The sequence below is a fragment of the Oncorhynchus keta genome, chromosome 27, assembly GCF_023373465.1.
Source record: "Oncorhynchus keta strain PuntledgeMale-10-30-2019 chromosome 27, Oket_V2, whole genome shotgun sequence".
Taxonomy (NCBI): domain Eukaryota; kingdom Metazoa; phylum Chordata; class Actinopteri; order Salmoniformes; family Salmonidae; genus Oncorhynchus; species Oncorhynchus keta.
The window spans coordinates 43,757,718-43,785,038 of NC_068447.1; the positions used below are offsets into that span (position 1 = coordinate 43,757,718).

The 27,321-nt window shown below is 41.2% G+C and overlaps 1 protein-coding gene across 2 annotated transcripts in view; it reads right to left on the reverse strand.

The window, feature by feature from the left end:
* Positions 1 to 27,321, reverse strand: part of stat6 (signal transducer and activator of transcription 6, interleukin-4 induced) — a 50,453-nt gene that overhangs the window by 16,726 nt on the left and 6,406 nt on the right. The window contains exons 2-10 of one of the 2 annotated variants that reach the window (XM_035739338.2): positions 21,356 to 21,501; positions 14,962 to 15,104; positions 14,700 to 14,844; positions 12,071 to 12,154; positions 11,536 to 11,725; positions 8,013 to 8,122; positions 7,519 to 7,667; positions 4,064 to 4,180; positions 2,858 to 3,034 (exon numbers count right to left, since the gene is read on the reverse strand). In XM_035739338.2, coding sequence (XP_035595231.2) covers positions 2,858 to 3,034; positions 4,064 to 4,180; positions 7,519 to 7,667; positions 8,013 to 8,122; positions 11,536 to 11,725; positions 12,071 to 12,154; positions 14,700 to 14,844; positions 14,962 to 15,092 — 1,103 coding nt within the window. In that variant the 5' untranslated portion in view covers positions 15,093 to 15,104; positions 21,356 to 21,501. The remainder of the gene's footprint in view (positions 1 to 2,857; positions 3,035 to 4,063; positions 4,181 to 7,518; positions 7,668 to 8,012; positions 8,123 to 11,535; positions 11,726 to 12,070; positions 12,155 to 14,699; positions 14,845 to 14,961; positions 15,105 to 21,355; positions 21,502 to 27,321) is intronic. The other variant, XM_035739339.2, reaches the window with a different exon arrangement.

The window sequence follows — 27,321 nt, forward strand, 5'->3', positions numbered from 1 at the left end:
GACATGTTCTCTGCTATCCACTTTGTTTTAATGATTATTTTGGGTATAGGGGAGGGTCACTTGTTTTTCTTTTAAGCGTTCAGGGATGGTTTAGGTCAAATATATATTTTGCTGAAGGGAGGGCCATCCATTTTCAATCCAGAGGTGTCAGATTTTCTCCACGTAACCCTTATTATAAGTAACGTTAACTCTCTAATCAGAGAGAGATTAGACTCTTTTTGGCTATCTTGTCATGGGTTTACAATCTATTTTAGTTTGTATGCATTCTGTCTAATTGACTGAGTGGGCTAAGTGTAAACAAGTAATAGAGGAAGCCAAATGCTAGCAGACAAATATGTAAACAAAGAAATAGCCAATATTATATTAGTTTCAGGAAGTTAATTTAACTTCCTCAATCCAAAATCTCCCACTGGTGAAAAATGATGTGTACTACAAAACAGCATCGGCAGGAGCTATAACAGACCAATTCAACTCTATAGCTTTTCTCTACCTTCTGATCACAAACCATGTCATGGCATTACTGGGTCCAGGACAATAATGCTTCATGGAACATACAGTGGGTATTATAATTATTCATCCCCCTTGGATTTTTTTCCCCACATTTTGTTGTGTTACAAAGTGGATGGAAATATATTAATCTGGTTTATTTTTGTCATTGATCTACACTAAATACTCCATAATGTCAAAGTAAAAAGTTAATTCAATTTTTTTTCTTACAAATTGAATAACAAAAATATAGTCGTTGCATAAGTATTCACCCCCTTTCTTTAGGCAAGCCTATATTGCACACAGGAGTAAAATGTGGCTTAACAAATCACAGAAGTTGCATAGACTCACTCTGTGTGAAATAATAGGTGTTGACATGAATTTTGAATGACTAACTCTTTCACTGTCCCCATACATACAACATACATAAGGTCCGTCAGAAATGAAGAATACAAATATACAGAATACAAATATTCCGAAACATGCATACTGTTTGCAACAAGGCACTAAAGTAATATTAATAATAAATTATATCAAATTAATTTGTAAAATATCAATCCATGCATGTCAACACAATGCAAAAGCAGATGAAAAAAACAAAAAAGACGTCTTCACAACATTCCTCCTATCACTTCACATAAACAAAGAGAAACAATGACATATTTTCCATTTAAATCAAAAATACTTTGGCAAGTGAGTAAATACATCTGTGCAAACATTTTTTTTTTTACAGAGGAATACACTTTTTGGCCTAAATGTAAAACCTTAAGTTTGGGGCAAATCCAACATAACACATCACTGATTTAACTACCTCCTTATTTTCAAGCAGAGTGATGGCTGCATCATGGTATCGGTATGCTTGACATCGGCAAAGACTGGGGAGTTTTTCAGGATAAAAACAAATGGGATGGAGCTAAGCACAGGCACAATACTAGAGGAAAACCTGCTTCAATCTGCTTTAAGCCAGACACTGGGAGAGGAATTCACCTTTCAGCAGGACAATAACCTACAACACAAGGCCAAATCTACATTGGACTTGCTTACCAAGAAGACATTGAATGTTCCTGAGTGGTCAAGTTACAGTTATGATTTAAAATCTGCTTGAAAATGTATGGCAAGACCCCAACGCCTTGACAGAGCTTGAAAAATGTTGAAAAGATTAATTTACATTTAAGTCATTTAGCAGACGCTCTTATCCAGAGCGACTTACAAATTGGTGCATTCACCTTATGACATCCAGTGGAACAGCCACTTTACAATAGTGCATCTAAATCTTTTAAGGGGGGTGAGAAGAATTACTTTATCCTATCCTAGGTATTCCTTAAAGAGGTGGGGTTTCAGGTGTCTCCGGAAGGTGGTGATTGACTCCGCTGTCCTGGCGTCGTGAGGGAGTTTGTTCCACCATTGGGGGGCCAGAGCAGCGAACAGTTTTGACTGGGCTGAGCGGGAACTGTACTTCCTCAGTGGTAGGGAGGCGAGCAGGCCAGAGGTGGATGAACGCAGTGCCCTTGTTTGGGTGTAGGGCCTGATCAGAGCCTGGAGGTACTGAGGTGCCGTTCCCCTCACAGCTCCGTAGGCAAGCACCATGGTCTTGTAGCGGATGCGAGCTTCAACTGGAAGCCAGTGGAGAGAGCGGAGGAGCGGGGTGACGTGAGAGAACTTGGGAAGGTTGAACACCAGACGGGCTGCGGCCATACATTTTCAAGCAGATTTTAAATCATAACTGTAAGCAAATATTGCACAATCCAAGTGTGTAGAGCTCTTAGAGGACTTACCCAAGAAGTCTCCCAGCTCTAATTACTGCCAAAGGTGTTTCTGACCTGTATTGACTTAGGGGGTGAATACTTATTTAATCAAGGTAAATAAGTGTTTTATTTTTCCTCCACTTTGATTATATTCTGTAAATCATGGACAAAAAAGGTAGCCTAGCGGTTAAAAGCTTTGGGCCAGTAACCGGGGGTTTGTTGGTTCAAATCCCCGAGCTGACTAGGTGAAAATGTGCCTTGAGCAAAGCACTCAACCCTAATTGCTCCTGTAAATTGCTTTGGATAAGTGTCTGCTAAATGACTCCAATGTAAAAAAAAAAAAAAAAAAATTAAAAGACAATTAAATGCATTTTAATCCCACTTTGTAACAAAATAAAATGTGAAGAAATCCACGGGGTGAATATATATGATACCCACTGTAGTTCAGCAAGACAGTAGTGATGCGAAATCAACCATCCACCACAGTGTTTTTCAACATCCGGTTCGCTGATGGAAGCAGTCACAGGAAGAAGGACCATAACATACTGGTCCCAACACAAAAAAGACTGTAGCTTGCCTGTCTCCGGTACACAAAATGTTGAGAAGTACTCCACTACATCACTGACCTGGGTAAGCTGCCCAGCTGTCCGAGGTTCCTAGCCTGGGCCTCAGTGATGATCTGGGCCTTGAAGAGGACTGGTTTCCCGGGTGCCACCTTCTCCCCCAGCAGGTAGCGCACCGTGGTGGAGAACTTAGACTGGGTCTTAATCACCTGGGGAGGCTGCTTGTCCACCATCAGCGAGCTGCAACCATAGAAGTAGAGTTAGTAGAATGATCAATGGGTCTGTGATGTGTGGACTGGTAGCCATAATGTCCCCCCACCAGAGAGCTGCAAAAGGGGTACTTGTCTGGGGAAACATTGTCGATTCTGAGCATTTCATGAAAAAGGGAAAATAACACCCAAAAATGATATGACACGCAACAACGATATGACTCAGGCATAACACTAGGTGTTAGAAAGGCCCTCCCACTGCCCAAACTGGTTGAATCAACGTTGTTTTCATGTCATTTCAACAATACAAAAAATGAATGTGACGACATTGAATAAACATGGAAAACTAAGTGAATTTACAAAAAGTCATCAATGTAAAAGAATTTAGTGTTTTACATTTTTATTTTATGCAACTTTTATATACTTTTTGATTAGATGCACGTAGAATTCACGTTAGTTGACAACTCAATCAAATGTAAATCAAAACTAGATATTGAACTGACATCTGTGTCCAGTGGGCTGGCTGGCTGACAGGTCATAAAGGGAGGGACAACGTTAAGTCAAGTGGGTTCCAGAAGGGCCTACAAAAAAAGTTTTGTTTGGTTTTCAAACTGAAGACATTTCGTTTTCTAATACATAGTACCACGACATTAACGAACTAGATAACTAATCAAACATATCAAGAAAACACAAAACTGTGTTTTAATAAGCCTACAGTGTGGGTTGAAAGCACAGTCAATGAGGGATGAGGGACTAAGATAAGCTTTTACTGTCTGTTTCCACAGAAATGTGATTTGGGTCTTTAAAACTCCATACAGGACGTTCTCATGGACAGCCCACGTAAACATAAATGGTACCAAATAGTACACAATTTTAGTTCTGGGTTAACCAACATTACAGGACAATACAACATACAAAGCATAGAGGACAGGGGATTTACTAGGGGACTATGCAAGTGAACATAGAACTAACAGCATTCTGTATAGAGTGCACTAGTATTTAAACCAGTCTTATTGGCCCTGGTCATAAGTAGCGCACTATTATAGGTAACACAACCGACCTCTGGATTAGAGTTTGCAGCAAACGTCCCAGTCTCTCTTGCAGCTCTGGGATTGGCTCCCCGGCCAGCATCACTTCCTGTCTCAACTTCCCGTTCACCCCCAGGAGTTGTTCACACCTCGAAGAGGAAGAGATAGAGTGTTAAATTCATCAGAGAGAAGGGGGAGGGAGAGAGAAAGAGAGAGACACCAAATAATGCACGCAGAGCAGAATTAGGCCGATACCCACCAATTATCAAAATCCAGAAGAGCTGTTAAATTCTATAACCACCTAAAAGGAAGCCATTCACAAATATTCCATAACAAAGCCATCAAAGAGCCAGAGAGATGAACCTGGAGAAGAGTCCCCTAAGCAAGCTGATCCTGGGGCTCTGTTCACAAACACAAACAGACCCCACAGAACCCCGGACAGCAACACAATTAGACCCAAACAAATCATGAGAAAACAAAAAGATAATTACTTGACACATTGTAAAGAATTAACAAAACATTGAGCAAACTAGAATGCTATTTGGCCCTAAACAGAATATTTGACCACTGTAACTGACCCAAACATAAGTAGAGCTTTGACTATGTACAGACTCAGTGAGCATTGCTATTGAGAAAGGCCGCCGTAGGCAGACCTGGCTCTCAATAGAAGACCCACAAAATGAGGTGAAAACTGAGCTGCACTTCCTAACCTCCTGCCAAATGTATGACCATATTAGAGACACATATATCCCTCAGATTACACAGATTCTCAAAGAATTCAAAAACAAACCCAATTTTGATAAACTCTCATATCTACTGGGTGAAATTCCACAGTGTGCCATAACATCAGCAATATTTGTGACCTGTTGCCACAAGAAAAGGGAAAAAAGTGAAGAACAAACACCATTGTAAATACAACCCATATTTATGTTTATTCATTTTCCCGTTTGTACTTTAATTATTTGCACATCGTTACAACACTGGATATAGACATAATATGACATTTGAAATGTCTCTATTCTTATGGAACTTCGGTGAGTGTAATGTTTACTCGTCATTTTTATTGTTAAATTCACTTCTATTCATTATCTACTTTGCTTTGACAATGTTAACATATGTTTCCCATGCCATTAAAGCCTTTGAATTGAACTGAGGGAGGGAACGAGAGAGGGGGGGAATGGAGGTGGGAGAGAGGGGGGGATATGGCAGTTGGTCACAAAGCAATGTTACACTTCGAATCGTGCATCTGCAAACATACAGTGCCTTGCGAAAGTATTCGGCCCCCTTGAACTTTGCGACCTTTTGCCACATTTCAGGCTTCAAACATAAAGATATAAAACTGTATTTTTTGTGAAGAATCAACAACAAGTGGGACACAATCATGAAGTGGAACGACATTTATTGGATATTTCAAACTTTTTTAACAAATCAAAAGCTGAAAAATTGGGCGTGCTAAAGGAGCTCCTTAAACTTCACCCCAAAAAAACATTTGGTTCAGATGGTTTAGACCCTTTGTTCTTTAAGGTTGCTACCCCTATCATCGCCACGCCTATCTTTGACCTTTTTAACCTGTCTCTCCTCTCTGGGGAGGTTCCCATTGCTTGGAAGGTAGCCACAGTGGATCCTTTATTTAAAGGGGGAACTCAAGCTGATCCTAACTGTTTTAGGCCAACTTCTATTTTGCCCTGTTTATCAAAAGTGTTGGAAAAGTTGATTATTGACAAGTTAACTGGCTTTCTTGATGTCTATAGTATTCTCTCGGGTATGCAATCTGGTTTCCGCTCAGGTTATGTATGTGTCTCTGTAACCTTAAAGGTCCTAAATGATGTCCTTGATTCTAAGCAATGTTGTACTGCTATTTTTATTGACTTGGCCAAAGCTTTTGATACAGTAGACCATTTCATTCGTGTGGGCCGGCTAAGGAGTATTGGTGTCTCTGACGGGTCTTTGTCCTGGTTTGCTAACTACCTCAAAGAGTGCAGTGTATAAAGTCAGACAATCTACTGTCTCAGCCACTGCCTCTCACCAAGGGAAGCTCTCTCATCCATTTATATGCAGAAGATACAGTCTTATACTCAGCTGGTCCCTCTCCGGATTTTGTGTTAAACGCTCTACAACAAAGTGTTCTTAGTGTCCAACAAGCTCTGCCCTTAACCTTGTCTTAACCTCCAAAACAAAGGTAATGCGGTTTGGTAAGAAGAATGCTCCTTTCCCCACCGGTGTGATGAGAGTTTAGGGCTTGAGGTAGTCACCTCTTACAAGTACTTGGGAGTATGGCTAGATGGTACACTGTCCTTCTCTCAGCACATATCAAAGCTGCAGGCTAAGGTTAAATCTAGACTTGGTTTCCTCTATCGTAATTGCTCCTCTTTCATCACAGCTGCCAAACTGACCATCCTACCATGCTACATTACGGAGACTTAATTTATAGATTGGCAGGTAAGGGTTCTCTTAAGCAGCTAGATGTTCTTTACCATTCGGCCATCAGATTTGCCACCAATGCTCCTAATAGGACACATCACTGCACTCTATACTCCTCTGTAAACTGGTCATCTCTGTATACCCGTTGCAAGACCCACTGGTTGATGCTTATTTATAAAACCCTCTTAGGCCTCACCTATCTGAGATACCTACTACAGCCCTCATCCTCCACATACAACACCTGTTCTGCCAGTCACATTCTGTTAAAGGTCCTAAAAGCACACACATCCCTGAGTCGCTCCTCTTTTCAGTTTGCTGCAGCTAGCGACTGGAACGAGCTGCAAAAAACACTCAAACTGGACAGTTTTATCTCCATCTCTTCATTCAAAGACTCAATGATGGACACTCTTATTGACAATTGTGGCTGCTTTGCAGGATGTATTGTTGTCTCTACCTTCTTGCCCTGTGCTGTTGTCTGTGCCCAATAATGTTTGTACCATGTTTTGTGCTGCTACCATGTTGTGTTGCTACCATGTTGTTGTCATTTTGTGTTGATACCATGCTGTGTTTTCATGTGTTGCTGCCATGCTATGTTGTCGTCTTAGGTCTCTCTTTATGTAGTGTTGTATCTCTCGTCGTTTGGTGTGTTTTGTCCTATATTTTTCATTTTTAATCCCAGCCTCCATCCCTGTAGGAGGCTTTTTGCCTTCTGGTAGGCCGTCATTGTAAATAAGAATGTTCTTAACTGACTTGCCTAGTTACATTTTTTAAATGATGTCTGAGTGTTCGAGTCTGTCTGTGTGTAAATAAAAAAGAAAAGTGTCGTCTGGTTTGCTTAATATAAGGAACTTTATGTATAGCATTTGCTTTTACTCAAGTATGACAAATTCATATGTTTTCCACCACTGCACACACACACACACACACACACACACACACACACACACACACACACACACACACACACACACACACACACACACACACACACACACACGCACGCACGCACGCACGCACGCACGCACGCACGCACACAAACACACGCGCGCACGCGTGCAGGCCTCACCACGTCTGCAGAGGGCTGAGGTTGTCATCGAAGGGGTGTCCAATAGTAGCTTGATGCTGTTCCCATCTCCAGGCTTTGATCCTGTTGATCAGACGAGACTGACACTTCTCCAGACTAGACACTGCCTCCTGGAGCAGCTGGACACGCTTCTGCAAACAGGCACACACACGAACACACGTACGCACACAGTTTAGCTTACAGAGAGAGAGAGAGTTATGCAGAGAAAGGCAAACACAGTTTACAGTACTGGGAAACTCCGACCTCAGGGAGACAAACAGTTCATACAGGGAGAGACAAACAAAACTAGTTGAGACGGCCCTCCGGCCATAGAGATCCACTTAGAGTATAGGTGTAGCAGGGTCATGTTCAGAAGGGCACACCATCGCAAAATGTTTTAGACAACTTCAGGTATAGTCTCTCATGACAGACATAACAATAGCAGGCTCACACGTGAGAACAGCAATTGTATGTGTGCGTGTTATGTAATAGCTTACCTTGGCTATGACTTGGCCATTGTACTCATGCTGTTTGATGTTAGTCTGGAGTTTGGTGACTTCTGACATGCTGGGGTCCATCCCATTGGTCTGGGTCTGCTGGAGAGTGCCTGTCACCCAATTAAATTGAACATTTATTTTCCAGAGCTGATCTGATTGGTCAATAGACCAATTAGTGAAAAAAAAAATCAGAATTTGCCTATGCTGTGTAAACGCAGTCAAAGTAGCCCTGTCCGAGCCAGAAAGGCCCATAAGCCGGGAGCCTATCTCCTGTTTCTATAGCGTGAGGCAGCTGTACAAGTCAGGGGAGAATGACTGCCCCCTCTCACTGAAGCCAAGGAAGTTCACGGACGACCGCGGTACTGCAGGCATTGTTAGCAGAAAACAGAATCCTCCATTATAGCGAATGGAAAAATGACTATCTTCGTGGTTAATCTTAGTGTAAAAAATAAATCAAAATTGAAGACAATCATGGTACCAATAATTGCGTCTAACACACCAGATGTATTGCTTGAACGGATTATTTTAAAATTGTGCACAGAAGAAGTTATAAGTATAATTGAGTTGCTTATGGCAGCCTGCAGTAACCCGGTCGTTCTTCAAATTGAGTTACTCAATGAGAGGGAGAAGCACTGAGCTAGCCTGCAACTTCACTTCCTGGAGAAGCTCAACTGTGCATGTTATGTCTCATTGAGACGCCATCTTAACTGACTTCCTTTGGCTTAAATGCACTATTGTGGAATTAATGGTGTCACTTGATCAATGGCTTTGTCCAATCATATATAGTCATTGGCCCGTATTCACAAAGTGTTTCAGAACAGGAGTGCTTTGTAGAATAAGATCCCATGGACAGTGAGGGACCTGATCCAAGATCAGCACCCCTACTCTGAGACACTTAATGAATACTGGCCCAGCTCCCTGTTCCCAGTCTCTCAGCAACAGGGAGTTTCTTCCTATATTTTATGTCTGCTAAAGTCAGCAGGCAACAATGAACTCTATGTATCCTGGGAGATATTCAAAAGCTCTGTCTTTCCCTCTCTCTACAGCACCGGATGTCTTGACCTTTTCATGCTCGGCTATGAAAAGCCAACTGACATTTACTCCTGAGGTGCTGATCTGTTGCATCCACTATAACCACTATGATTATTATTTGATCCTGCTGGTCATCTATGAATGTTTGAACATCTTGAAGAATGATCTGGCCTTAATGGCCATGTACTCTTATAATTTCCACTGGCACAGCCAGAAGGGGACTGACTGGCCACCCCTCCAGAGCCTGGTTCCTCTAGAGCAATGGTTCCCAAACTTTTTATAGTCAAACATTCAACCTCCAGCTGCATACCCCCTCTAGCACCAGGGTCAGCTCACTCTCAAATGTTATTTTTTGCCATCATTGTAAGCCTGCCACACACACACTAAACAATACATTTATTAAACATAAGAATGAGTGTGAGGTTTCTGCCACAACCTGGCTCGTGGGAAGTGACAAAAAGCTCTTATAGGACAAGGGCACACATAATAATATAATAATAAATCATTTTGCTCTTCATTTAGCCATCTTATATATAAAACCGTATTTGTTCATCAAAAATTGTGAATAACTCACCACAGGTTAATAAGAAGCGTGTGCTTGAAAGGATGCACATAACTCTGCAATTTTGGGTTGTATTGGAGAGAGTCTCAGTCTTAAATAATTTCCCACACACAGTCTGTGCCTGTATTTAGTTTTCATGCTAGTGAGGGCCGAGAATCCACTGTGGTTGCAAAGGGCATCAGTGTCTTAACAGCATGATGAATATAGTTGAATATAATTATGGAGAGTCCCTGTAATCCTAGATTCAGATTCAGGTGAGAAAAAACATCACAGGCCAGACATGTGAAAAACTCATCATCATGCAAGTGGTCAGACAGGTGAAAATTATGGTCGGTAAAGAAAACTATAAGCCCATCTCCCAATAAAAAGAAACGTGTCAATACTTTCCCCCTTGATGAGCAGCGGACTTCTGTATTTTCTAACAGCGTTGCATGGTTGCTGCCCATATCATTGGATAATGCAGAAAATACACGAGAGTTCAGGGGCCTTGCTTTAACTAAGTTAACCATTTACACTGTAGTGTCCAAAACGTCTTTCAAGCTGTCAGGCATTCCCTTGGCAGCAAGAGCCTCTCGGTGGATGCTGCAGTGTACCCAAGTGGCGTCAGGAGGAACTGCTGTCTCCCTGTCATGGGTTTTTCGCCATCAGCACAGATACCAACACATCTTGACCACCAAAGTCCATTTGATGTCACAAAGCTGTCCAGTACTTTAAAAATATCCTCTCCTGTTGTCCTGGTTTCCAGTGGTTTGCAGAAGAGGATGTCTCTCATTTTGTCTGTCATAGTTTAAGTGTACCTATGATGGAAATTACAGGCCTCTCTCATCTTTTTAAGTGGGAGAACTTGCACAATTGGTGGCTGACTAAATACTTTTTTTGCCCCACTGTACATGTATTGTAGCTGACAAAGTAGTCTGAGCATGAGTAATAATCCATACAGTATATTTAGGTTGTGTTCCAAGTGGCAACTGACCAATTCCCTATACATAGTGCACAACATTTTAATGGAGCCCATGGGCCCTGGTCAACAGTAGTGCATTATATAAGGAATAGGGTGCCATATGGGGGCCAATTTGTCAGAACATTTAACCCAGATCAAAGAAGTATGTTTTGTTAAATTCTGTAGCTTCCTTCCAGATTTGTATAGGTTCCAACTGGCTCAACTGGTAAGTTGACAAAAAATGTATGGACTCAATATAGTCTTTTTGGATAAAAATGTCTGCTGAGTGGCATATTGGGACGAATCCATAAAGGGACAAGTTCAAGTCCCAAGTCCAAGTCTCATTTTACGTCACATCCCATAAAAGTCCATGCATGACTAAGGGGGAAATATTACTTAAAGACATGCTCTGGAAATTTAGCGACAACTATTTTTTAAACTTGAGCTGAATGTGTCAATGTGTAGTTCATACATGCATAATCTATGAGCAGAATTACTGTTTTACCTCAATTAGCCACAAAATCCCTCATTTAAAAGCGACTGTTTACTGGAAGCTGTGCGGAACCATTTTCCCTACATTTCCTCCCACACGGACCAGCCCACTAAGCAATTAGAGTTCCAGCCAATTAGATTCAGAAACTCGCCATTTAAGTGACAGGTAGCAAGATGCACAATGACGTGGTGCACATAATGTATGCACGCTGTAAGTCAATTTTTTTATGAAAAACGTCTACTAAATAGGGCCACTTTTGGCTCGTGAGCGCTACTTTCAGAACTACTGGCTAAAAAGTATACAAAGTACCAGAGAATCTCTTTATCCCCAGCCATCTCACGCCCCGGATTGGATTCATAGTTCCGCTTCTCCCATAACTATTTGCTATGCAAATGCTCAGCTCGAATTAGCATTGCGGCTAAGTGCGACATGTTTTGCTATGGGGAAATGCTAACTGTTCCCCGTCTTAGTAATACGTGTCTTTGGTAATTCTCACCCTGCATGGACTCATAGTTCTGCCTCTCCCAGTTGAGCTCCTCCTGCAGCTGGTGGATCTGCTGTCTGCAGTCCTGGATCTCAAGCACCTTGAGCACAAGCAGGTCCACGTCTCTGGTAGGGGGCGCTGCAGCCATGGAATCCTGGGCTGGGGGTTGAGAGAAGCGGGCTAGGGCCGGGAACTGGGTAGACTGTGGATGGGGGAGACAAAGTATTAGAGGTGTGTCTGGTGGTGGGGGCAGGGCCCATGGGGTCCTGGGCTGGGTTGGGGCCAGGGGGAAGTGGAGTGAGGGGATTTGGGTAAACTATGGAGGAGGGGGGCGGACTGGTATTACCTATTATGCCCACATATTAAACATTCAAATGTTTTAAAAGTCAAATGTAAAAAAGTAAACATTTTTACACGCAGCTTTCTTATCATGTTAACAATCCAAAACATATTTTGTGTTGGAAGTGAACTTTTGTGGTTTCTGTGGTCCTCCTTTGTGCCACAAGACTGTGTTGGCACGCTGAGCTAAAGGCTCTGTTACACTTACCGCCTGACTGAGCAGCTCTCTCTCCTTCCTCAGGACATCTCTGACTGTGAGTACCAGCTGGAAAGGTTGGGAGCGGAACATATTCTGGAAGACAGAACACCAGACCATATCCACATAGTCAGGTCAGTTGATTCAATATAAGATGACTGAGGACAACATGACTTATTACTGAGGACAACATGTTCCCTCTGAGTACTGAGAACTGTTAGACTGGTCCCAGATCTGTTTGTGCTATCTTGCTAACTCCATGTATGACAATTCCATAAGGACTTGGCAAGAGAGTAGAAACAGACTGGCACCTAGGCTACTGAGCTGTATGTTTTCAAACCTGTATTTTCAGTTTCTCTTCTTCTACAGTTTCTCTCTCTACACACACCACAGTGTGTGTGTGTGTGTGTGTGTGTGTGTGTGTGTGTGTGTGTGTGTGTGTGTGTGTGTGTGTGTGTGTGTGTGTGTGTGTGTGTGTGTGTGTGTGTTTGTGTGTGTGTGTGTGTGTGTGTGTGTGTGTGTGTGTGTGTGTGTGTGTGTGTGTGTGTGTGTGTGTGTGTGTGTGTGTGTGTGTGTGTGGACTTGACCAGAATGTCCTGACAAAATAGGAAAACAAGAACAATACTGAAAAGTAAATATGCTCTTTTAGGTTTAAGGTTTAGGGTCAAATGCCCACACCAGTAGAAATCCACTATTTAGAGCTGAAAGACGATGGCCGAAGATTACCCATAATGTTGCCAACAATTGAAGTCAACTTAGGTATCGTTTTAGTTCAAGTGTGATATACACTGTGTACAAAACATTAGGAACACCTGCTCTTTCCATGACATAGACATAGACTGACCAGGTGAATCCAGGCAAAAACTATGATCCCTTATTCATGTCACTTGTTAAATCCACTTTAATAAATGTAGATGAAGGGGAGAAGACAGGTTAAAGAATGATTTTTAAGCCTTGAGACAGAGTTTCCCATGCGGGTCAAAAATGGACCACCACCCAAAGGACATCGAGATAACTTGACACAACTGTGGGACGCATAGGCGTCAACATGGGCCAGCATCCCCGTGGAACGCTTTCGACACCTTGCAGAGTCCATGCCCTGAAGAATTGAGGCTGTTCTGAGGGCAAATATTAGGAAGGTGTTCCTAATGTTTTGTACACTCAGTGTATTAGGGCTTGAAGTGACAAATCCGAAATGCCCACTTTATACAAAACCATGAGGTAGATTAGGTTAGCAAGATAGTTAGCTAGCGAGCTACATAAGGTTAGCATGCTAGCTAGCAACACTGACAGCTGTCAGTGGCCTATTTGTTGATGTTTATTAGCTCCATGTAGAGATTCCCAAACAAATTTGTGAATATGTATAAATAGCCTTCATCCGCTGGTGTAACCTAAACATTAATTTCCTCTCTAGGACAGGAAATTGCTTAGATATAGTGTCATCAACTTCCTCAGGGAGGGTCCCTCTAGGTTAGGGTTAGGTTTATCCCCACCACCTTCTTCAAAACTGTTTAGAATTGAATATCTGAAGAAGTGCAAGCTATTGTTAATCACTCCCTGTTCACAGTCACTTTCCCCACTACAGTAAAAACTACTATGTGTCTGAAGAAAAGTAATCTAGATTCTTCAGCTGTTATACATTTTCGGACACTCTCCAACCTTCTATTCTTAAGTACATTTCTGGAGAAATAGATTTGTAAACAGCTAAATGATTTTTTTAAGCGCTAGCTGTATTTTTGAAAAAGTCAGATCTGTTTTTTTGTGCCCACCACAGCACAGACAGCCTTAGTTAAAGTGGTTAATTATCTTAGAGCCAACACAGATGACAAACAGCTCTCTTGTACTCTTGGATTTAAGTGCTGCATTCGACACTGTTGACCATGATGTCCTTCTGGACTGAATGGAGAGGTGGGTTGGTCTCTCCGATCCAGCTCTAAATTTTGTTCAGGGCCTAAAGTATTTAACTGGTCAAGAGTTTGTTACCCTTGGTTTGTTACCACAAGGTTCGATTTTGGGTCCGTTACTGTTCAGTTTATAAATGTTACACCTTGGCAGCGTTACCAGAAAGCACAGCATTGATTTTCACTGCAGAGAAAAAACTCTGCTTTACATTTATGTGTCATTTATTTTAGCTCCACGGATAAGTCGCTTTGGATAAAAGCGTCTGCTAAATGGCATATATTATTATTATAAGACTGTATTGATTTACAGTTTTTCTTTTTCTTTGTCCAAACAGAATGGACTTGTTCAAAACAATTAACAAACTTACACCAAATCAATTACCTCCATCAAAACATACAAATATAGAAATGACTTACAATTTTGCGAAAAAGAATACTGTTGTGCTCATTATGTTATGATGGAGATCAAGTTGAACCCAGTTTCATTAAAAGTGACTGTAAATATTTGGATGGCTCACAACTTCCTCCAGCTAAATCAAGATAAGACTGAGATTCTTATTGTTGGACAGAAAGAGAATCTGTCCACACATTTTAATTTCCCGGGCAATAAAAATAAAACACTCAGTAAAAAATGTTGGGGTTCGGGAAAATAGGATTTTGAATGCAAATCCATTTTTACAAGTGTGTGTGTGTATGTGTGTGTTTGGTGGAGAGGATAAGTGTGTGTGTATCTACTGTACCATGTTCCTGGAGATACGCTGCAGCCTCATCCTCTCCACCACATTGGAGTTCTGCCCGGCTAGATTCTGTAGGCAGGATATGATCTGATCGAGCAGGGTCAGAGCCTGGGGCTCCTGGTCTACCTTCTCTGGTTCAAAGTCCTCCCTGGGGAGGGAAGAAAGAAAGCGAGAGGGAGGTGTGTTTAGGGTGTGTTTGTATCCACTTTCCCACTTTTATTTGTCAAAATTCAGACTGTATGTATGCTTTATGTGTGCGTCATACCATCTCTGCTCCTCGATCCAGTTGGCCAGGTAGCACCTGACGTCCATGGGAAAGGAGGGGGAGTAGAGCTCGTTGAGGATCTGTGTGGCCAGATAGGGGATCAGCTGTTTCATCTGCGTCCACTGTGCCATGGTGAAGCAGAGCTGGAAGAGACAGGAATAAAGGCCATTGAATGATGTAATATATCCATAAACATACAGGCTGCATCACAAATAGCACCCTATTCCCTATATAGTGCACAATTTTTTACCAAACCCTTTGGCTCAATTCATTCAAAGCCACATTGCTGTGTTATTAACAGTTAATGTGGCAGCTAATGAAGCTTTGATTGAATTCCATCTTAAACCAAAGGGAATAGGGAATATTTGAGATAAATCTGTGAATATAAATCCATCATAAAGAGGTCATTTTTTTTTTAGAGATTGACACGAGGTCAATGTAGGGTCAATGCATCAATACAAACACCAAAACACCAGAGGGGTACACTACAAAGCAGGATCAGAATCGCGGATGTACTCTTTACATTTTTTTTTGAAAGATAAGCTTGAAATGGACATGGTCGAATTGATTTAACAAAAAAAATATATATATATACTGTATATCTAAGTTTAGCTATAGTTATTTCTTGTTGCTTATCAAAGTTAGCTGGCCAACTCCTCGATTCTGCTTTGTAGTATAACCCCTCAGAACAGTCACTGGGTTTACAGTCACTTCCAGACATGTCAGTTATTATCCTAACTCAGTAATAAAATAACATACAGTAAGTCCCCAACAGGACAGTGGAGGGACTGAGACAAGTAAAATGTTTCATCATTGTCCATCTAGTGTTATGTTAATAACGCAATGCCATCACCCCTCAACAGATTAAAGCAACAAAAAAGTTGCTGTGAGAACGACAGAAGAAATGCGGTGCAAATGCAAGACATGCCGGAGCAGACAATACATGGCAGTAGGATAAACAGTACAGAACAAGACAGGACAGTCGTGAGACTGATCCCCAATCTATTTCGGTCTGAGTGTTCTAAATCTGAAACACATGGAGGAGAGGCTAGCACAAGACATGAAGGCAGTAAAAGTCTGTGAGTAAAGTGAGGATATAGAGAGGGTCAAGTCCGCAACAAGACAATATAATGCCCGACCCCCCAATCTATCTGGTTCTGGGTGTTCTGAAATCTGTTTTGGGGAGGACAGGAGAGGCTAGCACTTCCTGTGTTGTTTGGCCCACAGGTGTAGCTATACTAGAGCCAAGAGATGACAATACAGAAATTACGGTATTGTGTTTGTGTTGTTACACATAGCTGAATATTGTCACATCTTAATTGTGTAACATGGGGTGAAAAGCACCAATACTGTATCTGATACTGTAGAACTGGGACGATAAACTGAAAATGATCAACACTGACCATACGGATCACTTATCACAAGCATTTTGACGATAATGTTCATTACGATAAGTAGCCTATACTAGAGAAATGTGAGGTTTGAAATTAAATATATTTCTCAAACGGTTCTACAGCTGCAACATCGAGAGCATCCTGACTGGTTGCATTACTGCCTGGTTCAGCAATTGCTCGGCCTCTGACCGCAAGGCACTACAGAGGGTAGTGCGTACGGCCCAGTACATCACTGGGGCTAAGCTGCCTGCCATTCAGGACCTCTACACCAGGCGGTGTAGGAGAAAGGCCCTAAAAATTGTCAAAGACTCCAGCCACCCCAGTCATAGACTGTTCTCTCTACTACCGCATGGCAAGCGGTACCGGAGTGCCAAGTCTAGGACAAAAAGGCTCCTCAACAGTTTTTACCCCCAAGCCATAAGACTCCTGAACAGGTAATCAAATGGCTAACTGGTCTATCTGCATAGTGTCCCCCCACCTGCCAACCCCTCTTTTACACTACTGCTGCTCTCTGTTCATCATATATGCATATGTCACTTTAACCATGTCTACATGTATATACTACCTCAATCAGCCTGACTAACCGGTGTCTGTATGTAGCCTCACTACTTGTATAGCCTCGCTACTGTATATAACCTGTCTTTTTACTGTTGTTTTATTTCTTTACTTACCTATTGTTCATCTAACACCCTTTTTGCGCTATTGGTTAGAGCCTGTAAATAAGCATTTCACTGTAATTTCACTGATGTATTCGGCGCATGTGACAAATAAACTTTGATTTGATTTGATGTGTGATTGTTAATGGGGCAATTGATGGCTACAACCATCAAACTAGTAGTGGTAGTTTAAAGGATAATAAAATAAAAAACTGTGGTGCACATTAATGTTATAAACGTATTTCTCTATTTTATCGTTAATCAATTCAGGAAAGTTATTGCATCATGGATTTTTGCCGATAGCGCCCAGCCCTATGACTAGGACCCAGTTTAGTGGCGCTACAACACTTTCACTTCTTCCTCTTCTCTACAGTATATGGCTGTGTGACCTACATCCAAAATGGACCCCTATTCCCTACATAATGCACTACTTTTGACCAGAGCCCATCAAAAGTCGTGCACAATGTAGGGAATAGGGTGCAATTTGGTACGTAGCCTATTGCACCATTTGGGAAGCAACCTATGGCTAGCCCCATGGTTTCCTGTTTCTCTCTAACTGTACTGTACTGTCAGTTGGCATGTTTGAAGTGCAGAATTCCTAATCTTGGTCACATACTGTGATTAGTAGTTATTTGGAGTGCAGGACCCGTATTCACAGAAAGTCTCAGAGTATTCATATAATTGTATTCATTATGATCTAAAAGGGAAATAGGATCGTATATCAGCCCTCCTACTTTAAAACTCTTTGTGAATTCGAGCCCAGACTGCAATGTAGTTAATCTTAAACACACACTTTGACAATGATCAATCACCAGCTATTCTAGTCAAAGAGCTCTTCTTTAGTTAAAACATTTCCTGGCTCCCAAATGGCACCCTATTACCTTTAAAGTGCACAACTTCTGACCAGGGCCCATATGGAATAGGGTGTCATTTGAATAGGGTGCTGCCCCTCCCACATACTTTTGTATATACTGTACCAGTCGAAAGTTTGGAAAACTCAGTCGGTGTCTCAACTTGCTGTTGAGAATTAGAACAATAGAACACACCAGGTGCAATTAAAACATCTGGTTGTGCATCAGTAGTCATTCAATTAGCCCATGTCAGCTAACACTTTTTAGATTGGCAAGTTAGTCTAGCGGCCAGCTATCTAAACTTGAAGTAAGCATGGTCAAATTACCGACCAGGGTGGTCAGGGCCCACTGATCATCAGTTATCATATTAAAAACTGCAAACATTTTCCTCCATCCTATGGCAAAATGTGCAGAATTGCAAGAAATTAACTTTAAAACGGTTCTGATTTTCTTGTGGGCCCCACCCCCATCAAAGTTGTCAATCCCTTCTCTAGAGGAGGTCAAAGGTTTGAGAGATATTGATTAGTACCAACTACCCAGTGGGCAAAACTGGTTTAAATGTATTTTTTATTTTTATTTTTTTATTTTTAATTTCACCTTTATTTAACCAGGTAGGCTAGTTGAGAACAAGTTCTCATTTGCAACTGCGACCTGGCCAAGATAAAGCATAGCAGTGTGAACAGACAGAGTTACACATGGAGTAAACAATTAACAAGTCAATAACACAGTAGAATTTTTTTTGTTTTTTAAAGAGTCTATATACAATGTGTGCAAAAGGCATGAGGAGGTAGGAGAATAATTACAATTTTGCAGATTAACACTGGAGTGATAAATGATCAGATGGTCATGTACAGGTAGAGATATTGGTGTGCAAAAGAGCAGAAAAGTAAATAAATAAAAACAGTATGGGGATGAGGTAGGTAAAAATGGGTGGGCTATTTACCGATACACTATGTACAGCTGCAGCGATCGGTTAGCTGCTCAGATAACAGATGTTTGAAGTTGGTGAGGGAGATAAAAGTCTCCAACTTCAGCGATTTTTGCAATTCGTTCCAGTCACAGGCAGCAGAGAACTGGAACGAAAGGCGGCCAAATGAGGTGTTGGCTTTAGGGATGATCAGTGAGATACACCTGCTGGAGCGCATGCTACGGGTGGGTGTTGCCATCGTGACCAGTGAACTGAGATAAGGCGGAGCTTTACCTAGCATGGACTTGTAGATGACCTGGAGCCAGTGGGTCTGACGACGAATATGTAGCGAGGGCCAGTCGACTAGAGCATACAGGTCGCAGTGGTGGGTGGTATAAGGTGCTTTAGTGACAAAACGGATGGCACTGTGATAAACTGCATCCAGTTTGCTGAGTAGAGTGTTGGAAGCAATTTTGTAGATAACATTGCCGAAGTCGAGGATCGGTAGGATAGTCAGTTTTACTAGGATAAGTTTGGCGGCGTGAGTGAAGGAGGCTTTGTTGCGGAATAGAAAGCCGACTCTAGATTTGGTTTTCGATTGGAGATGTTTGATATGAGTCTGTAAGGAGAGTTTACAGTCTAGTAAAGTATAGCCAGACACCTTGTCTAGCCAGACACCTAGGTACTTATAGATGTCCACATATTCAAGGTCGGAACCATCCAGGGTGTTGTTACAAACAGAAACCTGCTGTAATGGCGTCTTTTCAGCCAATTTTGCCTGTTGTACAGCTGAAGTCGGAAGTTTACATAGACCTTAGCCAAATACATTTACAGTTCCTGCCATTTAATCCTAGTAAAAAGTTCCTGTCTTAGGTCAGTTAGGATCACCACTTTATTTTAAGAATGTGAAATGTCAGAATAATAGTAGAGAGAGTGATTTATTATAGCTTTTATTTCTTTCATCACATTCCCAGTGGGTCAGAAGTTTACATACACTCAATTATTGCCATTAAATTGTTTAACTTGGGACAAACTTTTCTGGTAGCCTTCCACAACCTTCCCACAATAAGTTGGGTGAATTTTGGCCCATTCCTCTTGACAGAGCTGGTGAAACTGGGTCAGGTTTGAAGGCCTCCTTGCTCACACACGCTTTTTCAGTTCTGCCCAGAGATTTTCTATAGCATTGAGGTCAGTGTTTTGTTATGGCCATTCCAATACCTTGACTTTGTTGTTCTTAAGCCATTTTGCCACAACTTTGGAAGTATGCTTGGGGTCATTGTCCATTTGGAAGACCCATTTGCGACCAAGCTTAACTTCCGGTCTGATCCACATAATTTTATTTCCTCATGATGCCACCTATTTTGTGAAGTGTACCAGCCCCTCCTGCAGAAAAGCACCCCCACAACATGATGCTGACACCCCCGTGCTTCACGGTTGGGATGGTGTTCCTCGGCTTGCAAACCTCCCCCTTTTTCCTCCAAACATAACAATGGTCATTATGGCCAGTTTTATTTTTGTTTCATCAGACCAGAGGACATTTCTCCAAAAAGCACAATCTTTGTGCAGTTGCAAACCATCGGCTAGCTTTTTTATGGCGGTTTTGGAGCAGTGGCTTCTTCTTTGCTGAGCGTCCTTTCAGGTTATGTCAATATAGGACTCGTTTACTGTGGATATAGATACTTTGTACCTGTTTCCTCCAGCATCTTCACAAGGTCCTTTGCTGTTGTTCTGGGATTGATTTGCACTTGATTTGCACCAAAGTACGTTCATCTCTAGGAGACCTCATCCTTCCTGAGCAGTATGACGGCTGCGTGGTCCCATGGTGTTTACACTTGCAAACTATTGTTTGTACAGATGAACGTGGTACCTTCAGGCATTTGGAAATTGTTCCCAAGGATGAACCTGACTTGTGGAGGTCTACAATTTTTTCTGAGGTCTTGGCTGATTTCTTTTGATTTTCCCATGATGTTAAGCAAGAGGCACTGAGTTTGAAGGTAGGCCTTGAAATACACCCACAGGTACACCTCCAATTTACTCAAATTATGTCAATTAGCCTATCAGAAGCTGCTAAAGACATTACATCATTTTCTGGAATTTTCCAAGCTGTGTAAAAGCACAGTCAACTTAGTGTATGTAAACTTCTGACCCTGTGGAATTGTGATCCAGTGTAATAAGTGAAATAATCTGTCTGTAAATAATTATTGTAACAATTACTTGTGTCATGCACAAAGTAGATGTCCTAACCGACTTGCCAAAACTATAGTTTGTTCACAAGAAATTTGTGGAGTGGTTGAAAAACAAGTTTTAATGATTCCAATCTAAGTTTATGTAAACTTCCGACTTCAACTGTATATTGGGCCTCTAAGGCAGCAGCCTCTGTAACTAGATGAATGCTGGTTTGTTTAGTATAGCTTAACCAAAACATTTGGCATAAGAACGTATGCTACTCAAAGCATTTGAGCACGTGGATCTGATAAACAGAGAGCTTAGATCTCTTCGTGGCCATATAATAGAATAGGATGGACATTTGTCTACGTCATCACCATACATAAATTATTAAAAAACATCAGACTAATCCAAACATACCTTTTTACTGCGCTTTCTGAGTCACTGACCAGTGTTAAGACAAGGACTCTTCTGAAGACTTTAGGAAAAGGCAGCAGCACAAAGGCAGCTCTATGAGGACACTCTCATCCTGTCCAGTGTTCGTGGGAACCTCCTGCTCATCACTCCTAGAGTTAGAACATGTTATGTAGGTGTCACTCCAAAATATTACAGTACACAATACAGATTTAAAAAGCACATTGTGGACACTGTAAGGCAATCATAGTACATCATGTCACTGGTATCACCTATCATACATTAGATTACCTATACACCATTGGTATCCTATGAAATAAACAGTTACTTCTCAGTTAACAGGCAAACAATAAAAGCCTGATAAGATATGTGAATGACAAACTATTAAATCATTTCATGTCAATTTGACCAGAACTTGATACAGGTTGAAATTGATGTAAGGATTTGAGATGAGGGAATGTTGAGTTTAGCAAGAACTTTCTGGGATTACATAATTATTCAGATATCCTAATTAACTTCTCAAACCACAAACAGCTTAAATAGACACACACACACACACACGCCACCGCGCACATGAGCAAGTGCACACACACACAATGCATGCATGAGCACATACACACGCACACACATACACACACACATACACTGCTGGATTACTGTTGTGTTATGATGGGAGACAGAGCTTTAATACAGGTTTTCTTTATCACTTTGGTGTCATTTTCACAAGTATGTGCTACAACTCTAAGCACAAAAATCTGAACAGATCATCGAAATGGCTCATGTTTCAAAACACTAAGCACATTTGCAATTGACTGAAGACAACAAACAAATACAAACTATATACACTACCATTTAAAAGTTTGGGGTCACTTAGAAATGTCCTTGTTTTTGAAAGAAAAGCACATTTTTTGTCCATTAAAATAACATAAACTCTGGGATGCTGGCCTTCTATGCAGAGTTGCAAAGAAAAAGCCATGTCACAGACTGGCCAATAAAAAGAAAAGATTAAGATGGGCAAAATAACACAGACACCGAACAGAGGAACTAGAAGGCCAGCATCCCAGAGTCGCCTCTTCACTGTTAATGTTGAGACTGGTGTTTTGTGGGTACTATTTAATGAAGCTGCCAGTTGAGGACTTGTGAAGCATCTGTTTCTCAAACTAGACACGCTTAATGTACCTCTCCTCTTGCTCAGTTGTGCACCAGGGCCTCCCAATCCTCTTTCTATTCTGGTTAGAGCCATGTTTGCGCTGTTCTGTGAAGGGAGTAGTACACAGCGCTGTGCGAGATCTTCAGTTTCTTGGCAATCTCTTGCATGGAATAGCCTTCATTTCTCAGAACGAGAACAGACGGACGCGTTTCAAAAGAAAGGTCTTAGTTTCTGGCCATTTTGAGCCTGTAAATCGAACACACAAACGCTGATGCTTCAGATACTCAACTGGTCTAAATAAGGCCCGTTTTATTGCCCTTTAATCAGCACAACAGTTTTCAGCTGTGCTATCATAATTAAAAAAGTGCTTTCTAATTATCAATTAGCCTTTTAAAATGATAAACTTGGATTAGCTAACACAACATGCCATTGGAACACAGGAGTGATGGTTGCTGTTAATGGGCCTCCGTAAGCCTATGTAGATATTCCATAAAAAAATCTGCTGTTTCCAGCTACAATAGTCATTTACAACATGAACAATGTCTACACTGTATTTCTGATCAATTTGATGTTATTTTAAAAGACCAAAAATGTATGTTCTCTTTCAAAAACAAGGACATTTCTAAGTGACCCCAAACTTTTGAACTGTAGTGTACATAAGTGTTATCAGTTTAGAGTTGAAACCGTTTAAAATGCAGGCCCCTATCCCACCCCTCTGGAAATGTCTTTCTCAAATCTAAGGATCCAAATCACATTCTGTGCATGTGTTATAAACACACACGTTTCTCACGTTTCTCTCTTTACTCACCCTCTTCTGAACCCTCAACCAATTTGGTCGATAGGATGATGTAGCCTATCTCTCTGCCTCAAATTTCAGAACAGCTGCGATTTGAACGAAGGTTCCAAAAAGTGCAAATGTAAAGTATTCAGACCACTTGACTTTTTCAAAACATTTCTACATTACAGCCTTGTTCTGAAACGGATTCAATTATTTTATCAATCTACACACAATAACCCATAATGAGAAAGCAAAAACAGTTTTTTAGAAATGTATTAAAAATAAAAAACAGAAATACCCTATTTACATAAGTATTCAGACCTGTTACTATTAGAATCGAAATTGAGCTCAGGTGCATCCTGTTTCCATTGATCATCCTTGAGATGTTTCACAACTTGATTGCGGTACACCTGTGATAAATTCAATTGATTGGACATGATTTGGAAAGGCTCACACCTGTCTATATAAGGTCCCACAGTTGACAGTGCAGGTCAGAGCAAAAACCAAGCCATGAAGTCAAAGGAATTGTCCGTAGAGCTCCGAGACACGATTGTGTCGATGAACAGATCTGGGAAAGGGTACCAAAACATTTTTTCAGCATTGAAAGTCCCCAAGAACACAGCAGCCTCCATCATTCTAAAATGGATGAAGTTTGGAACCACCAAGACTCTTCCTAGAGCTGGCCGCCCGGCTAAACTGAGCAATCGCCCGGTCAAACTGAGCAATCAGGCATTTATGGTAGAGTGGCCAGACAGAAGCCACTCCTCAATAAAAGGCACGACAGCCCGCTTGGAGTTTGCCAAAAGGCACCTACAGGACTCAAGCTTCTCTGGTCTGATGAAACCAAGATTGAACTCTTTGGCCTGAATGCCAAGCGTCACAGTGACGTGGTAAGGTCGGACCCAGGTGCAGAGAAGAGACCAGACGAGGAATCAGTGGTTAAGGATAAACATGTTACTTTACTGAGAAAAAGTAGCCACAGGATCACAGTACACTTGAGAAAAAACCCCACTAAGTCTTCAAAACCTCACTCAGGAAACAAACACACACGGTAAACATTTCAAGCTTCTGCAAAGGACAACAGAAAACATACCTCTTTTAACAGAGAAACCATAATGAGTAAATTGGACACACCTGAGTGTGTAATGTCTCTAGGACGGTCTCCGCCCACTGGTGACAGGTGGAACCATGACAGTCATGTCTGGCGGAAACCTGGCACCATCCCTACGGTGAAGCATGGTGGTGGCAGCATCATGCTGTGGGGATGTTTTTCAGTGGCAGGGAGACTGGGAGACTAGTCAGGATCGAGGGAAAGACGAACGGAGCAAAGTACAAAGAGATCCTTGATGAAAACCTGCTACAGAGCTCTCAGGACTTTAGACTGGGGCAAAGGTTCACCTTCCAACAGGACATTGATCTTAAGCACAAAGCCAAGACAACACAGGAGTGGCTTCGGGACAAGTCTCTGAATGTCCTTGAGTGGCCCAGCCAGAGCTCAGACTTGAACTCGATCAAACATCTCTGGTGAGACCTGTGCAGCAACGGTCCCCATCCAACCTGACAGAGCTTTAGAGGATATGCAGCGAAGACTGGGAGAGACTCCCCAAATACAGCAGTGCTAAACTTGTAGCGTTATACCCCCCAAAAACTCAAGGCTGTAATCAGTGGCGGTTCTAGCTTGTATGGCTCCCTGGGCATCCCCCCCATGTCACCTATACCTAAATCTGAATACTTATGTAAATGTCAATGGGTCTGAATGCTTTCTGAATGCACTGTGTAGCCAGCAGTTTGCCTCCTGTTTAGCCAATGTTCGCAATGTTGATGAAAAAATAACAGTAAATCGCTATTGACTGACTGTCTGTGTCTTGCTTGTTTGATATGCTGTGTAGGCTACATATAGCTTGCCTAAATAGCTGCATGTCACTCCCCTCCAGAAAAATAACATTAAATTACTTTTCAACCTTTAAGAAAAATATAGTTTACTTAACTAAAGTTACAGTTCGATACTTCCAAACAACCTCGTGAAAAAATATAATATCTAAATCTGAAATGTCATAGGCTACAAATGGCAAGAACAGATCACTCTGTAGTCAAATGGTAACAGAATGTGTGATTTAGCCTATTAAAGAAAAAAAAGTGAGATTCGGCACACAAAAAGTGTTTCTTGTCAGAATTAGGCTGGTCTGATGCCATAAAAGAAGGACATTCTTGCCTACTTTACCCATATGTCATTTTATTTTTGAAAGAAAAGTTGTGTGTAAGTCCACTAGTTAGCCTCACCACTACATGGCAAAAAAAAGTAATCAACTACATAAAACACTACCAAGATTTGAATGTACACTACCGTTCAAAAGTTTGGGGTCACTTAGGCATAGTTGCAAAGAAAAAGCCATATCTCAGACTGGCCAATAAAAAGATTAAGATGGGCAAAAGAAGGCCAGCATCCTGGAGGCGCCTCTTCACTGATGACGTTGAGACTGGTGTTTGCGGGTTCTATTTAATGAAGCTGCCAGTTGAGGACTTGCTGTTTCTCAAACTAGTCACTCTAATGTACTTGTCCACTTGCTCAGTTGTGCATCAGGGCCTCCCAATCCTCTTTCTATTCTGGTTAGAGACAGTTTGCTCTGTTCTGTGAAGGGAGTAGTACACAGCGTTGTATGAAATCTTCAGCTTCTTGGCAATTTAAGAATGTGTTCTTAACTGACTTGCCTGGTTAAATAAAGGTAAAATTAAAACGATTTTTTTTTTAAATTCTCACATGGAATAGCCTACATTTCTCAGAACAAAAATAGACTGACGAGTTTCAAAAGAAATTACTTGTTTCTGGCCATTTTGAGCCTGTAATCGAACCTAGAAATGCTGATGCTCCAGATACTCAACTATTCTAAAGAAGGACAGTTTTATTGCTTCTTTAATCAGCTCAACAGTTTTCAGTTGTGCTAACATAATTGCAAAATGATTTTCTAATGATCAATTAGCCTTTTTAAAATAAGATTAGCTAACGCAAAGTGCAATTGGAACACTGGAGTGATGGTTGCTGATAATGGGCCTCTGTACGCCTATGTAGATGTTCCATAAATAATCTGCCGTTTCCAGCTACAATAGTAATTTACAACATTAACAATGTCTACACTGTATTTCTGATCAATTTGATGTTATTTTAATGGACAATAAATGTGCTTGTCTTTCAAAAACAAGGACATTTCTAAGTGACCCCAAACTTTTAAACAGTATTTGTGTTTATAGTTGGAACTACCACCAAGCTACTGCAAAATTAAAAGTTATATAAATTACTAGTTGAACTGCATGTAGTTCACTACTCCCCAATCCCCAACACTGGAATTAGGCTAGTGAATCATGCATGTGCAGAAATCTCTGTGTTTTTACCAACGGCAAATCCAGAACCTGATAAATGTGCCAAAGTGATTTTAGAACACTGTCATGTGACCTCCCACTGCTGGATAAAACATAGTTAGCTATGTCTGAACCTGCACCAAGCATTATTGCTCAATGAGTATGTGTGCAATGTCCTCGAGTTCTTGGATTTCTAAGCAAAGGATCTGTGATAGGACGATGACTGAAAGGCAAATTTAAGTTCCCAGAAACTTCTAAATCTGGACCTAGGCCTAACAATGATACAACAAGGTTGTTTCTCCTTATCAACCATTTTTGGTGTATCCCTGAGGTAGCCCAACTGTCAATGGTGTATAAGTCAGGTATGGCATTGAAGTATGCATGCAACACACAAGGTTTACAAAGATACTGTACATACCAGTTGGGGTACTATCACTCAAATTGGTCTCATATTGGAAACTTTGGTCCAAAACATATCACTTTGTCAAACTGAAAATGGCTAATATGTGACATCCCCCTTCATTCCAGACAGCAACCCAAAGAGTAGTACGTGTAAACCTACATTCTAACAAATGGTTCCTTCAGTCTAAACATGTCCTTCCTGTTCATCATGTTAAGTTTGTCTACCGCAAATGTTAAGCTTGCACTTTTAATATTTTATTATAAAATTATTGACATTGTTATTTATGT